Source organism: Lontra canadensis, unplaced genomic scaffold (genome assembly GCF_010015895.1).
Source record: "Lontra canadensis isolate GAN:19392208 unplaced genomic scaffold, GSC_riverotter_1.0 scaffold48, whole genome shotgun sequence".
Lineage (NCBI taxonomy): Eukaryota > Metazoa > Chordata > Mammalia > Carnivora > Mustelidae > Lontra > Lontra canadensis.
Genome location: NW_022631042.1, coordinates 9,339,524 through 9,353,738, shown reverse-complemented (window position 1 = coordinate 9,353,738; position 14,215 = coordinate 9,339,524). Strand labels below are relative to the sequence as shown.

Genomic DNA, 14,215 nt, shown 5'->3' with positions numbered 1-14,215 from the left:
AGATGGACTTAATCTGGGGACAGCCTGATGTTTCCCTTGACCCCATATACAGCGACAAGTAGCTGCTTAACGAACAATTGCACACCATGTTGTGCAAGCAAGTTTTTTTTATGAATTTACAAGTGTTAAGTTTGCTGCCTTATGTCACCAGCTCCTGTAAATGGCACCACTCTATTAATCACTAGGACTCTTATTAGAATAGATTTCCTGTGTTTAAAAACTGTATCTTCTAAGGGCAAGGATGCCCGTAAAAAGCAAAAAGACACTTCAGGGCGCCTGGGTGGCTCAGTGGGTTAAGCCGCTGCCTTCGGCTCAGGTCATGATCTCAGGGTCCTGGGATCGAGTCCCGCATCGGGCTCTCTGCTCAACGGGGAGCCTGCTTCCCTTCCTCTCTCTCTGCCTGCCTCTCTGCCTACTTGTGATCTCTGTCTGTCAAATAAATAAATAAAATCTTTAAAAAAAAAAAAAAAAGACACTTCAAATGGAATCGCAGGTACGGTCCAGAGCCTGCATATCCAACTCAGTTTTCCCTCCTTTCTGATCTCCAGACAGCCTCTCCTAAAATAGACCTGATGATTTATCCTTGTGCAGATGCTGTTCAGCTTGGAGCTGTTTGGTTTAAAAAAAAAAAAAAGTATGTAGCATAAATATTGTGGTTTTATTCCTGGTCCTATCTCCTCATGCCTATTTGGCCCATTTTACCTTCCAGAGAATAGAAGTAAAATTGTTTTCTTGGTGTAGAAAGCCCACCTTATTTCTCATAGGAGGTAAAGGTTAATATAAATACATTAATTTATTTACATGCCTTAGTCCTAAGACGGGATGCTTCCATTTCTACTCTCTGAGCTCAGAAATGATGGACTTTAGGATCAGGAAAGGTTTAAAAAAAAAAAAAAACTAGAACTCTTCTACTACTCCCTGACATGCATTTACCTGTATTTGCAGCAAAATCATGTTTGTTCTGCAAATTGGAAGCACGTCCCAGACGGACAGCTGCAACAGCGACGTGAGCGGCCCGCACGCCGTGGACAAGGCGGTGCTGCTACAGTACAGCGTCAACAACGGCATCACGTGGCACGTCATCGCGCAGCACCAGCCCAAGGACTTCACACAGGCGCAGAGGGTGTCCTACAACGTTCCCCTGTAAGTGGCCCGATTGCCAGGAATCCGTGAGATGGAGCTCGGAGCGTGAGGTTACTGCACTGACCCCACCCAAGCAGGTGGCGGCAGAACCCTGACGAACCCAGATCCCCAGAGTTGTGTCGCTGCTCCCTGTGAGGCGCGGCGTGGGGGTGCAGGGCTCAAGAGGGAAGAGAACCTAACAACTAAATGCAGGGGCGCTTTTTGCTGATTTCCCTTTCTCTGATGGGGATTTCTAGTCTTTTAGAGAAGAACGTTTTTAATCTTCTGCAGGTTTTCTGAGGCTAGGCAATGGGGTTCCTATGGTTGAGCACCGCACCCCCAGTTCTAGCTCAGCACCTCTCATGCAGAAGGCATGGCCCAGACATGGACCAAATTCAAAGCTCTTCCAGCTGCTGCTGGAGCAAGGAGAAGCCAGGAGGGAGAGGGAAACGGATTCTAGGTCCCTGAGTCGCCAATGAAATTTAATGCTGCTCAAAAGGGTACCGTGAACTAAGCGAATCCGAATTCATACGCTCAGTCATGTTGAGTTAGACAGGCCTCTTACCTTCGAGGTCTGGAAATGGCATACCAGAAGTTTGTCTTCTAGCGGGTAACCTCTTTGTCCTTCTGTGACCCAGGGAGGCACGGATGAAAGGAGTTTTATTGCGCTGGTGGCAACCTCGCCACAACGGAACAGGTCATGATCAATGGGCTTTGGACCATGTGGAGGTCGTCCTGTGAGTATCTGATAGATAGCTCCCTTGTCCATTTTGGGAAGGTTTGATATTCTTTTGCTATGGCATGCTTCTTAATTCAGTAACAACCGTTCTGATAAGAAGCCCCCAGGAGACTTTGGTCTTCGCCCTTACCACAACTGCTATTTGTAGCTCGAGTCAACCTGAAGTAGGAAAGTCCCGAAACAATTTAATTGCCTTAGAAAACTTCAATAAGCAAAAGACGTATCTGCAGATTCGACCATAATAGTGAAATTGGGTGACACAAAAGTCTCGAGATAAATGGGAAACAATGTCCTTGTCACATCTGGGTTGCCTTATAAAATGGCATGATGTCCTGAACAGAGAAGGGGTCTATTTCTAGCTAAGGCGCCCAGTTACAAACACCTGTCTGAGCCACAGATCCCAAGGTATTCTTCTGTGAAATGCCACAGTCGCCACCAGAGCAAGGACTTTGTGGTTTCCGAGTCCCCCTGACCAACCCCCGCACCAAGCATGTGGAAGGTGTTCCCCTGTGGTTTCTCCTGTATGATAAAGTTGGCACTGCTCTCGCCTAGCCGGGTTAACTGTTCCGCAGAGAGATGACTTGCTTTTTCTCTAACAATCTAGTTCCTGTAGAACTGGAATGCTTATGTCTCGACGGGTTCGGACTGATGGCTCCAAGTGGTTGGCAAGGAGAGGCGAATCTTCTCGGTAGATAGGTTCAAATGTTCATTCTGTTTACCAAACCAAAAATGAAATCAGTCCTTTGGCTGATTTCAGTCATTTTGAAAGCAAACTTAAATGATCGATTGGTAGGCAAACTACCAGATTTGTTTTCTTTCAATCATAGCCATGAGCTGAATTTTCCAGTCTTGAGTTAGCCCTCGTCTTAGTTTTCACTGAGGCACCTGCTTGCATGGCATCCATATCAACCCCCAAATCCAAGAACAACCTGGTCCCCACACAAGCCCCCACTGTGCGCTCTGCTGCTTTGGACAACTTGCTGGGCTCTGCCTCCACAAGACAAAGTTGAAGTTTAAAATAAAAGTCCACACTCATTTGGATCTTTATGAGGCTGAATTTTACTGAGACACTGACTTCCTCAGAATACATGCTTCCAGGAGAATACCTGGGCTCTAAAATGAATACATATCTACATATGGTAAAGCCAGAAATGTGTCCAAATAGACCCAAAAACCAGCCCCAGAGCCTTTCTGTCCTAACTACTCGCCCTTCAGAGCAGCACTTCTCAGTCTGATCCAACACCAGAATCACTTAGGAGCTTGGGGAAGGAAACATCCCAAAGATGATTTAAACTGATCCACAGTGGGACCTGAGCATCAGTCTTTGTTATAAAAGCACCTCGGGTGATTCTAATAAACTGGTTGAGAATCGGAGTTAGAGTCAATAAACACTTTCTGTCTTTCAAGTCTCTCGCCAAGTCAGTTTACATTAATGGGGCTTCCTGTGCCTGACAAAGCATTACCAACTCCTATGGAAACTTCAAAACCTGACAGTCCTCAAGAGAAGGCAGCTAATACACCCTGGGGTAGGCATAGCATGGGTGCGAGTAGATAGTTTTTCTGCCACCCAGCCAAGCAATTTCAGTGATCAGTTGCTGATTTCAGAGGCTTATCATCACCGTCATACCCTTCCTTAGACAGAGTTAAAGAGCAAGTGGGCTCAGCTGTGCAAATATCTTGCCCTGGTGTGAAACAACCCCTTTGCAACTTTGAAGCAGAGCTCTGTTCTTTGTTCCCTGTTCAGGAATACCTGGTGCTGGTATTAATTTTTAGAAGCAGCCGCCAGCATCATGACATTACTAGAAGAATCAAGTTCAGATTCTCTGGAATCTATCCTATCAATCATACCTATTGTTTCCCATATTTTTCTGGAGAAATAATCTGTATTTGTAAAGACTTCACTTTCAATCCATCTCCAGACTTTTAGTACTTTCAAGAATCTTATCACTTACCAGGCACCTTTCTGCTCTTACTCTGCCCGATTCTCTCAGACTTTCAAGACACTGAAACATTTTGAGTGAGGAAAGAGCATCATCACACATGAATACTTTCAGTGAATAATATAAAAATTATAGCTTCACACATATCACCATATAATTTTATTTTTATATAATACACATGTAATTTTAGAAGCAAATACTATCTCTTTAATGACATTTTTAAAACTTGTTAAAATTAAAGGAGTCACTTGGTTTTCTTTCTTTTTGGGGGGGGGAGAGAAATACCAATACAGAGAAATTATATTTTCAGAACTATCTTTGTGGTATTTTGCTCTTGTCATAGGATTTAACATCTCTCCATATACCACTGTACCCTTTCAAAGTACTTCTTTTCAGAAGAGTCAAAACTTTTAAGGCATTTACTAATTAATATGCTGTTGAAGCTCTATAGAATAATTACTTCAAGTTATTCATTTGTTGAGCTTAAAATAAAAAAGAAAGGTCCAGAAAATTCAGAAAAACAAAACACAATAATTTTCCAGAGTGTCTTTCAACCAAATGAGGCACAAAGAAACTATCCAAGGTTCATTTCATGATTCACAAATATTACCAATTATAATTTTGCTACAGTGGATGTATATTTAGAAGTAGAATACACCCATATATCCCTAATAATTCAAAATATCCTCAAATTCACTATGCTTTTATATGATAACATTTAGTTACATAAACTAGAATGGCTAACTCCTCAAGTGTGGATGGGAGAGGAGACTGGGATACAAATCAAAAGAGATACAAGCCCTCCCCTAACAGATTACCACAAAGAGGGCTGCTAATATGTTTTTGCAACTAATGGTTGAAAAACCATTACATTTTTAGAACATATTTTCTTTTCTGAGTACAGACTGGCCTTAATCTAGCTTTATTACCATAGTTTTGCTTCTGTGCATGTGCACTAAGGACACATGCTAAAAATCCCTAGAAAGAAAAATTGTGGTCACGCATGGTATCTTGAGTTTAACCTCACCACTGCCCATATTAACAAAGAAGAGAAAAGAGTTCGATGAGAACAAATTCAGCACTTTTGAATATATTTCAGGGTTTAGGAATGCATCCGAAATTGACAACATACATAATAAATGTGTAATCTAGCGGCGTAATTCTAACATGCTCCATATGCAAGGATTTGTATTTCATAAATATGGATGTACGGAGTGACAGGCCCCACACCATGAAGATAAAAAGCACCATTTAGCATTTAACAAGCAAAGTTAGTTTATGCTTTATGCTTGTTTGAGAGTGAAATCTTTTCATTTTCGTGATGTTTTTCAATAAAACCTGCCCACGAAAAGCACTTTGTGACGATTGGCCCCCACTATTCTGGCGTAAAACAGATGGACTGAATTGACAGATGAGTTTCTTCCAGCCTCACTAGCTTACCAAAAAGCCTTATTCTGTAAAGTCTGAACAATGTAGTCTAACACAGTCACTGACAATCATGTCAGAAACCTAATTTCTCTGAATTCACTTGCTAGTATAGAACATTTTTCAGTAAATGTTTGTGAACACACTTGGGCAGACCCCTCACAAGATCCATGCTGGTGGGGTTCTTCTTAGGATAAAAGAAAATTTGGGGTTCTAATCTTTTCTGTTGGGCACTCATCCTTCTATCCTAAGAATCTCCCTCACCCAACTATGCATTTCATTCACAAATCACATTTTTTTTGTGTACGTGTTTAAGTCACAACCTGTCATGTGTATAATGAAGTGGGCCAATTTTTGCATGTGTACCTTGAAAGCAAATTGCTCAGTAAAGAGCCTTTGTGAATTGATTTACTAAGAATTGAATTTTTACCACATTTACTGGGAATGAAAACCAGTATGTTGCTAACTATGGTCTTAAATGCATCTATCAGATTTTAATAATATGAGTACCATCATGACCATCCCCTCATGCTATTCATTATCAAAATACTGTCATTTTTGGCACAAATGATTTCTAGAAATGAGCAGAGTACATTTGTTGCAAAGCATATTTATCCTTTATTAATTTGACTGTGTTATCTGATGTAGAGGACTTCTGCATTTTTTAAAGCCCATTCCTTAATATATTAAGAAATAAGGATTTTCTAAAATGTGAATAATTGAAAAAAACAGATAGCAAAATTAATGTCAGTTATTTACTGCTACTTTCATATTTATGCTTTATATGCAACATTTATGCCAAATGTAGTACTAAGCTACATGTACCTTGACATATGGTTATGAGCAAATATTGCATGTTGCATTACATTAAAAAGTTAAATATATGTATATATTAGGTATCAAAGAATAAGAATTAACTTCTTTAATTTTTATTTTCAAAAGAGATGAAAAATCCTATATTGCATCTAAACCTGATCAGACTTTTATGACTAATCACAGTGCTGCATGCATTGAAAGGCATTTTTTAACTTGTGTTGTATTTCATTATTTGCTGTCATTGGTTTTCCACTAGAGTAAGGTAAGTCCTCTTACTAATTCTGGGTAACCATAGACTAATAGTTTCATCAGTGTTACCTACGTTAACAGAAGTGTTGTCGAAGACCTTTGCAATTAAAAAGATATAGTGTGAAAACAAAGTTATATATGATACTGAGATATACTGGGACATTTGAAACCTATATCAAGTTAACTCAGGGTTCAGCAACCTTGTGGCGATTCTCTAATGTGCATGCAAATACTGGGCACAACAACGTAGACAGAGCGCTAATCAGCCTTGCTTCATTGGGTGACAAATTTGACTTTATGCCTGGGACTGTATTAGGTACTTTTGAAGTGCTCATAGTTTATAAGCTTGTTTTGAAGGGAAATTAAAACTAGAAATCTGTGCCAAAGACCTAGGAGCTCTGATTAAATGTAATGTCTTTCAAAAGATCTATTGTGCTGGAGATGCATGAGGGTAACTTGACTTTTTAATTCTATTCTAAATAAGTGAATTGGCAGAAAGTAGTGGACTTTAAAATATTTGTGAGTTCTAGATCCTATCCTTAGGTAAGATTTGCCCTCTTTAATATATAGTTGCATTTGTCCTCTAATGGAAATACTTTTAGACTTAGGAAAGAAGTTAAAATGATTTTCATTTATTAATCATCCGCATTTTATGCTAAAAGTTTCCATTTAATCCTTACGACTCCCTGAGTACACGTTACCAGATATTCTCTTTCCCACTGAGCAGAGAAAATAAACACGAAATCTTCAACATTTGTGAGATAACATGAGCCTACACTTATTTCTGTGAAGACTTCCTGTGCAGGGGAGTTTCATTGATTAGTTTGAACGGCAGCTCCTCATCTGACCCTCACCAATATTTCTTTGGAAGATGTGACAGTCCCCTGAATTCTTACTTCTGCATTCATCTGAGGTGTTATTTATTGCATCATATGTTTTGGTAATAAGTAAATTAATTACATATCAGTAAAAATACCTACACTTCTATGAGCTCAAATTACTTCCACCAAGTCTCTATCTTTCCCATTTCCATTAGAATCCATTCAAAATCAACTGGATTTTTTTCATAATAATTAATGACCTAAGATAGTGGCTTTAGTGAGTAACAGTTCAAAAGAGCACAGTCATTTTTGAAAATTCTTGGAATATCCACATTTCCCATGCAGAAAAGAAGAAGTATCTTATATTTCCATATCATCTAAGTCCCTAAACTCACTCAGCGATAATGGACATTTAAGTTAGCATTTCCAGGATGCCACTGGTGTTCATTCTCCCTTTTTTCAAGGACTAACAATAGGAGAATTTAAAAATGGACCGAGTTCTATGCACAGCCAGAGCAAGTCGACAGGTCAAGGAGTGTAGTTGATATGCCTTGGGATAAACATTACCTACCTGCATTGGACTTAAAATAAAAAATTACTTTCCCCTGTAACTGCGCTGGAAAAACAAATCTTAATTCCATCACACCTGTTACTAGTTTGGTTATAAGGTTTTCTATAACTATATATCTACATTGTATCAGGGACAAAAACAGGCTCCACAAAAAAAAAAAAAATAAGTAAACATGAGCTATTTCAACTTGTTTAAGATTGCCCAGTCCTGTAAATTAGACGTTGTAGAAGCCACAATTCCTGTTTAATGACCACATCAGTTTATTAAATGGCCTAAGAGGTGGACAGTTTCCGCCTCTTTCCCACAGTGCTTGATTTTAAAAACCTTTTGAACTGGAGAAACCTGCTTCTTTAGATTCCGACCTAACAGACTCCAGAAATACTTATATTTTACATATGAAAGTACTAGTTAGTTTCAAAAATGCTTTGAAAATGTGGCCATTTTTAATGTGACTAGAGAAACATGAGGCATCTATAGCAAACACACGTGTGCATCAGCATTTGCAGGGATCCAAAGATATGCTGCTGATATTTAAATGTATTCAAAATTAAAGGGTATCCAATGAATCAAAATGCCTTCTAAATGAGACATAAGCTTCCATGCTGGACTGTCAAGGTATTAAAGATCTGTAACCCGTTAATATTTATTTTCTTACATATAATGATGGAGGATAATGAGTCAATCATTCTATTAGAGAAGTTGATTTAAAACCATTAAACACACACATCACTTTTTGTTAAAAATTGAATGTTCCCTTGTTCCCATGTACTGAGGTCACTTTCATGTCAATTTAGGTTGCATTGGGATAACTAAATATCTTGAGTGTTATGAGTTTTTTTCTATGTAAACTATTTTAACTATTTTAGATTCTCTTTGAGTACCTTATATCTTTAAAAGTGTTTTCAACAGAATAATTTTCATTGCTTTAACTTTGCAATTATTCTTTATAGTTAAAGAGTAATGATTTACAACAGGAGTCCAATCAGTAAGTCACCAAAAGTTCAACAGACATGCCTTGACCACCCACGGGTGAGGCAGGAGGCTCAGTTCTATGGTGTGGGGGTGGGGGGAGTGGGGGACAGTCCACTCCCCCAAAAGAACACAGGTGATTTCCAGCCAAAGCAGAAGATGAGCACTATGAGGGTTGAAAGTTGGGGGGAAATCCCTTCAGCAAGTAATACATAAAATGTGATACTTGGGGAAAAAATGTAGAAATTTAAGAAGTGATGTAAGGGGTTGACCAGTGAGATAGATGGAAAAGGTTCCGGGTGAGTTTGAATAAGGGGTCTGTATGGGAATGTAGTAGAAGAAAGGACTTGACAAACAATAAGATGAAATCCTAGAGAACTTGGAAGTATCTGGCTAAGTTGGCTTAGATGTGGCTCCATGGACAAAAGGACTGTGAGTGGCTTGTTACCAAGGTAAAGCCAGGATTTGAGGGAATGTTCACTGAGACTGGTGTGCCAAATGTGCCCTATGGATGTGGAAAGACATGCACACAAGTGCATACCATCATGTGTTCGGTGATACATTCTCAGGATCTCATGGTCTCTTTGCAGCAGTGTTTTTTTTTTCCATAAGGAGAGAAAATGAGGTGGCTAGTTTAGGGGGCCACTGTAATAACACAGGAAAGGGCTACAAAGTGACCTACCATGCTGGGAGGAAGATGGCTAGTGCCAGTCCCAGCATTTTGTGATGAAAGAGGTAACAGGATTCTTTCTCCTAACACTTGATTCCTTCAAGACTAATTAGTTCAAGACTAAAAGGTCATTGCTCTTCTTTTGTACCTAAGCAGCAATTAGTACTTACAGCTGATGGTAAATAGTGGATAAATTCATTTCATCTTCAACTATGAGATTAAAACCAGTGACTTTTTTGATACATGTAACACTGTCGTATCAGGGGAGAAAGGATGGGGAGTAGAGCAACTGAAGATAAATCTTCTAGCTGCCATTCTATAGTTCCCAGCATCTTTTTTTTTTTAAGATCTTATTTATTTATTTGACAGAGACACAGCGAGAGAGGGAACACAAGCAGGGGGAGGGGCAGGGGGAGAAACAGATTTCCCGCAGAGCAGGGACCCTGATGTGGGCCTCCATCTCAGGCTCCTATGATCATGCCCTGAACGAAAGGCAGACACCTAACGACTGAGCCACCCAGGCGCCCCAGTTCCCAGCATCTTTTTTAAAAGATTTTACTTACTTGTTTGAAAGAGACAGTGAGCAAGAGAGAGAAAGAGAGAGAGAGAGCACAAGCCTGGGGTAGGGGGGAAGACTGAGGGAGGGAGAAGCAGGCTCCCCGCTGAGCAGGGAGCCAGATGTGGGGCTCCATCCCTCGACCCTGGGATCATGACCTGAGCCTAAGGCAGATGCTTAACTAACTGAGCCACTCAGGTGTCCTGTTTCTTGCACTTTGATAAAATAGAAAACTAGAGTAGAATATTATTAGCACTTCATTTTATTTTATAAAATATATCACTGTGAGTCTGTCTTTTTATCAGGTTTTCAGTAGAGATGATGTTGCTTTTTGATTAAGCATATCTGATGACATTCACTTTATGTGAATCATGTCATTTTTTATGTCATTTTCCTTTTAAGACATTTTATTATAAATTTTCTAATGCTCAAACTATAAAACCCTCATTTTAAAGGTTTTTGTGTATTACAAATGTTAGCATAATATGTTTAAATATAATACCTAGTATAATATACTAGGTAAAACAGTACCATTTGACACCTTGCCTGATATATTGATCATTAATAACCCAGAATATGCTGCTCAGTGCAAAAATCACCCATTGCCTCCTCTTTATCTTCTTTTTTTTTTAAAAGGTTTTATTTATTTATTTGACAGAGATCACAAGTAGGCAGAGAGGCAGGCAGACAGAGAGGGGGGGAGGCAGGCTCCCTGCTGAGCAGACAGCCCAATGTGGGGCTCGATCCCAGGACCCTGGGATCATGACCTGAGCCGAAGGCAGAGGCTTTGAGCCACCCAGGCACCCCTCTCTTTATCCTCTTTATCCTAACTCAAGTTCATGTCATACTGACCTTCACAGTGGAATCACAGCACATGACATCATCCTATTCCAGAAGCATTTTATGTTTCCATGAAATTAAGGAGGAAAAAACTCTGTGTCCAGACAGCACTGAAGAGACTCAGTGAATTTGAAAAATATTGATAGGCTCACATTTCAAAACCACATTTTAATGCCACATAGAGATATGTTGTCACTCAAGCCAGTGTGTGAAAGGAGTGAGATTCTTTTCAGTGATGTCGATATGATCCTTTGTGAAGTATATTTTCCATACCAAAACTTTTAATAGCTTTCTCTACCAATATTGTGCAGTTTCTGACAGACTCTGAAAATCCATTTTCAGTATTTTTATCAGCTTCACGTATAGTATGTACGTATGCATGTATGTATGTATGTATGTGGAGGAAATATATACACACATGCACAATTATACAGTCAATTACGCTTTCTTAGTATATTATGATCTTTTTTCCAATGGAGTGTCTTTTTCATAAGACTATGTTTCTAGACCCCAAAGGCTTACTGTTTGTTGACGGCCGTGAGAAAAACTTACTTTATTTTGCACCTGAGTCTGATGAAATAGGAAGGTCAAGCTGATTCAGCTAACAACTTAGTTTTTGCTTTTTAAGCTTTGAATGAGAAAGTCTGCTAAAGTTCTGTTTCCTACTTGTTAAAGATGTGTCTAAATAAGGTGATGGGTACAGCACCCACTTCCTCTCAAATGAAATCCGTCCAAGTGTTCAGAAAAAGGTCACGAATAAAATTCAAAAAGCCAAAACAATTTCAATCCACTTTCACTGTGAAGCAAGATAAGTTACCTCCCCCCCCCCCCCGATTTGGAGCTCACTAATAAAAAGAAGGGGATTTCTTCAAAGCCAAAGGCAGTGAATACAGGTGTCAGCCTTTAATTATCCTGTCCTGGGGTAGCACTGGCAGCATGATCTATTAACAATGAAATTTTTCAGACAAATAGCAGGGTAACTTAGAACATAGACTAGATTGTGCTTTCCATGGTGGGACTTACATGCTCTTTCTCCTTTGCCTCCCTGCCTCTATCCTTTCCGATTTGAACAGCACTCGCAAACAAAATTACATGATGAATTTTTCACGACAACATGGGCTCAGGCACTTCTACAACAGAAGACGAAGGTCACTTAGACGATACCCATGAAGAATCAAAACATTTATTTTTCCTTCTGACATGTGATGTGTTGCTTCCTGTTCTTTTAAATCACGCACCGCATCTGATATCAGGAAAATTCTTGTGAAGGACTTGGTGACTAACTGAAAGCCCTTCTCACGACCGAGTGTACACCACTTCCCCACACTGTGAACTAATGACAAGTGACTTATTTTCTCATAAGTAAATGTCTTCATGTTGCTGTGTCCGTGAAAATTGTGATCTGTTGTAATATCAGTTACAGTGGCAGTATTAAAAATAAGAGATAGTTTAACAGAAAAAAAAGTTTAAGCACAAAAATTTAAGAGATTTTTATGTTTAAAATGGCATTTAGTACAGAATTTAACATTCTTGGTCACAAAGCTATTTAAGTGGACTGTATTTCAGCTCTTTATCATGTTTTCTATGATTAAATTATCATCGTTTGTTCCTTTATGTATTCTCTTCTACAGTATAACACATTGACACTGTATTTACTTGTTACGTTGCAATATTTTGCTGCTGAATTTCGGGCTACTTATATTCTGCAGAAAATTTGTTGAGATACCTACTCAAGAAGATAGTTGTAAAGATATTGTATCTCCTTTAATCTACTCCTTAAAATGTATGTTGGTTTAGCGTTGTTTTGTGGATAAGAAAAAATGCTTGACCTTGAAATATTTTCTACTTAAAAATTGTGGATGAAAACCCTATTTCCCACAAAGTTCCCAGCTCCTTGTCTAAAGGTTCTTTTAAAGTGTTCTGTGGCTGATTTACTAACAGTAACTGCCATTTTGTGTCTGTGGTAACAGAGTGATTTGTAAAACAGTGGATGTTCTCATTGTGTTCTCTTCGTGGATTGTTTTTCCTGCGGGTCATACGCATACCTTCTGATGAAGCTGTACCAACACCAGCAACATTATAATGGCCCCATAAGCCCTGAACTCTCTATTAACCTAACTGAAAGGTTGTCTTCTAGGGTGAGCCAAGCTAAAAGCCCATGCTTAAATAAAAATTATGTCCATAAGCCACCTGAGGCTCATTTGTCTTTATTCATTTTTTTTATTTAATTAAATTTTGTGCAGTATTTGTAAGCCAGATCAGTTTTTTGGAAAGAACAGTAGTATCTCATATATTTTCTGGGGTTTTGTTTCATCATTGTTAGTAACTATTAGGAAGCTACACTTTCAACTGAGCTGTGTTTCTCTTATTCGGCTTTTCTTATTAATCATTCTCATTACACCAAGAACAGCCAACAGAGAATTCTGAAAATTACTGAATTTCTGAGAATTTTGTTAGCTGCTGACATAATGCCTGACTCATAATAAGCACTCACGCATTCATTCAGCAAATGTTTGTTGATTGCTTGCTACGTGACAGGCACTGTGTTATGTGTTGACAATAAAAATGGTAATTGAGGCATTTTTCCTGCTTCTAATGTCTACACAATAAAAAGTATGTGGGTAGTGTGGAATGTATTGATTTCTCAGGGGATCAAAAAAAATATCTGGGTAACAGTGTAATAGATGGCAATAGTATTTCTCACTGAACAGGGAAATGATGAAGGATGATCCCTCTGAGAAGTCTAGCTAAACTATATTTTGAGCCTGGTATCAAATCCATTGTGAATCATTGCTTTGGAGATATAAGACCTTCTTTTCTCTGCCTAATTTAACATATGATATTTTTTATAATTAAATGCGGTATTTGGCCCAAGAATGTTTATAACTATTGTATATTAGTTGTTGATTCTTGTTTCTTGTTTCACAAATTGTTTGCTGCTCGTTCACCATTTGATGGCATATTTGGTTCATTTTCTCATTGGTAGAAGGGGTTGAATTTTTTCCAAGTCTTGTATGTGTGCCATAGACCTACCGGGTACTAGGGCAAGATATTTTATAGTGCTCCCATCCACCTGTCTTCCCACCATCAGAAGAGGGCTGACCTCCCTACCAGTCCATCTCCTCCTTAATAGTGTAAGTGGGGACTTACATGTAATTGGCTTCTTTAATTTGAAACATTGTTAAGGAGGGCTTCAAGTATTGTTGGTTGAACAGACTTACCTTTCTAAATAAATAAAGGAAACAAGGTTTAGTAATAGCAGAGATTAAAAAATATTTGCATGGCCAAGTTTCCATGATTTCTACACAGTTATCTCTTCTACATTGTACATTTTAATGTAAATTATACTCAATATCTGATCTTAAATATAACCAATATCACATATATTTTACCCTTTATCTAAGAAGGAGCATAGATATGTTACTTGGGAAATTCCCCAAATTGAGGTTGTCACTCTTGTCCTTATGCTTCAAGGTTAAAAAAAATATAGGGGATCA

At 38.7% G+C, this 14,215-nt stretch overlaps 1 protein-coding gene across 2 annotated transcripts in view; it reads left to right on the top strand.

The window, feature by feature from the left end:
- Positions 1-12,897, top strand: part of RELN (reelin) — a 499,373-nt gene extending 486,476 nt beyond the window's left edge. Inside the window, exons 62-65 of one of the 2 annotated variants that reach the window (XM_032873313.1) lie at positions 946-1,143; positions 1,761-1,859; positions 6,299-6,304; positions 11,792-12,897. In XM_032873313.1, the coding sequence (XP_032729204.1) occupies positions 946-1,143; positions 1,761-1,859; positions 6,299-6,304; positions 11,792-11,888 (400 nt within the window). In that variant the 3' untranslated portion in view covers positions 11,889-12,897. The remainder of the gene's footprint in view (positions 1-945; positions 1,144-1,760; positions 1,860-6,298; positions 6,305-11,791) is intronic. The other variant, XM_032873314.1, reaches the window with a different exon arrangement.
- The last annotated feature ends 1,318 nt before the right edge of the window (positions 12,898-14,215 follow it).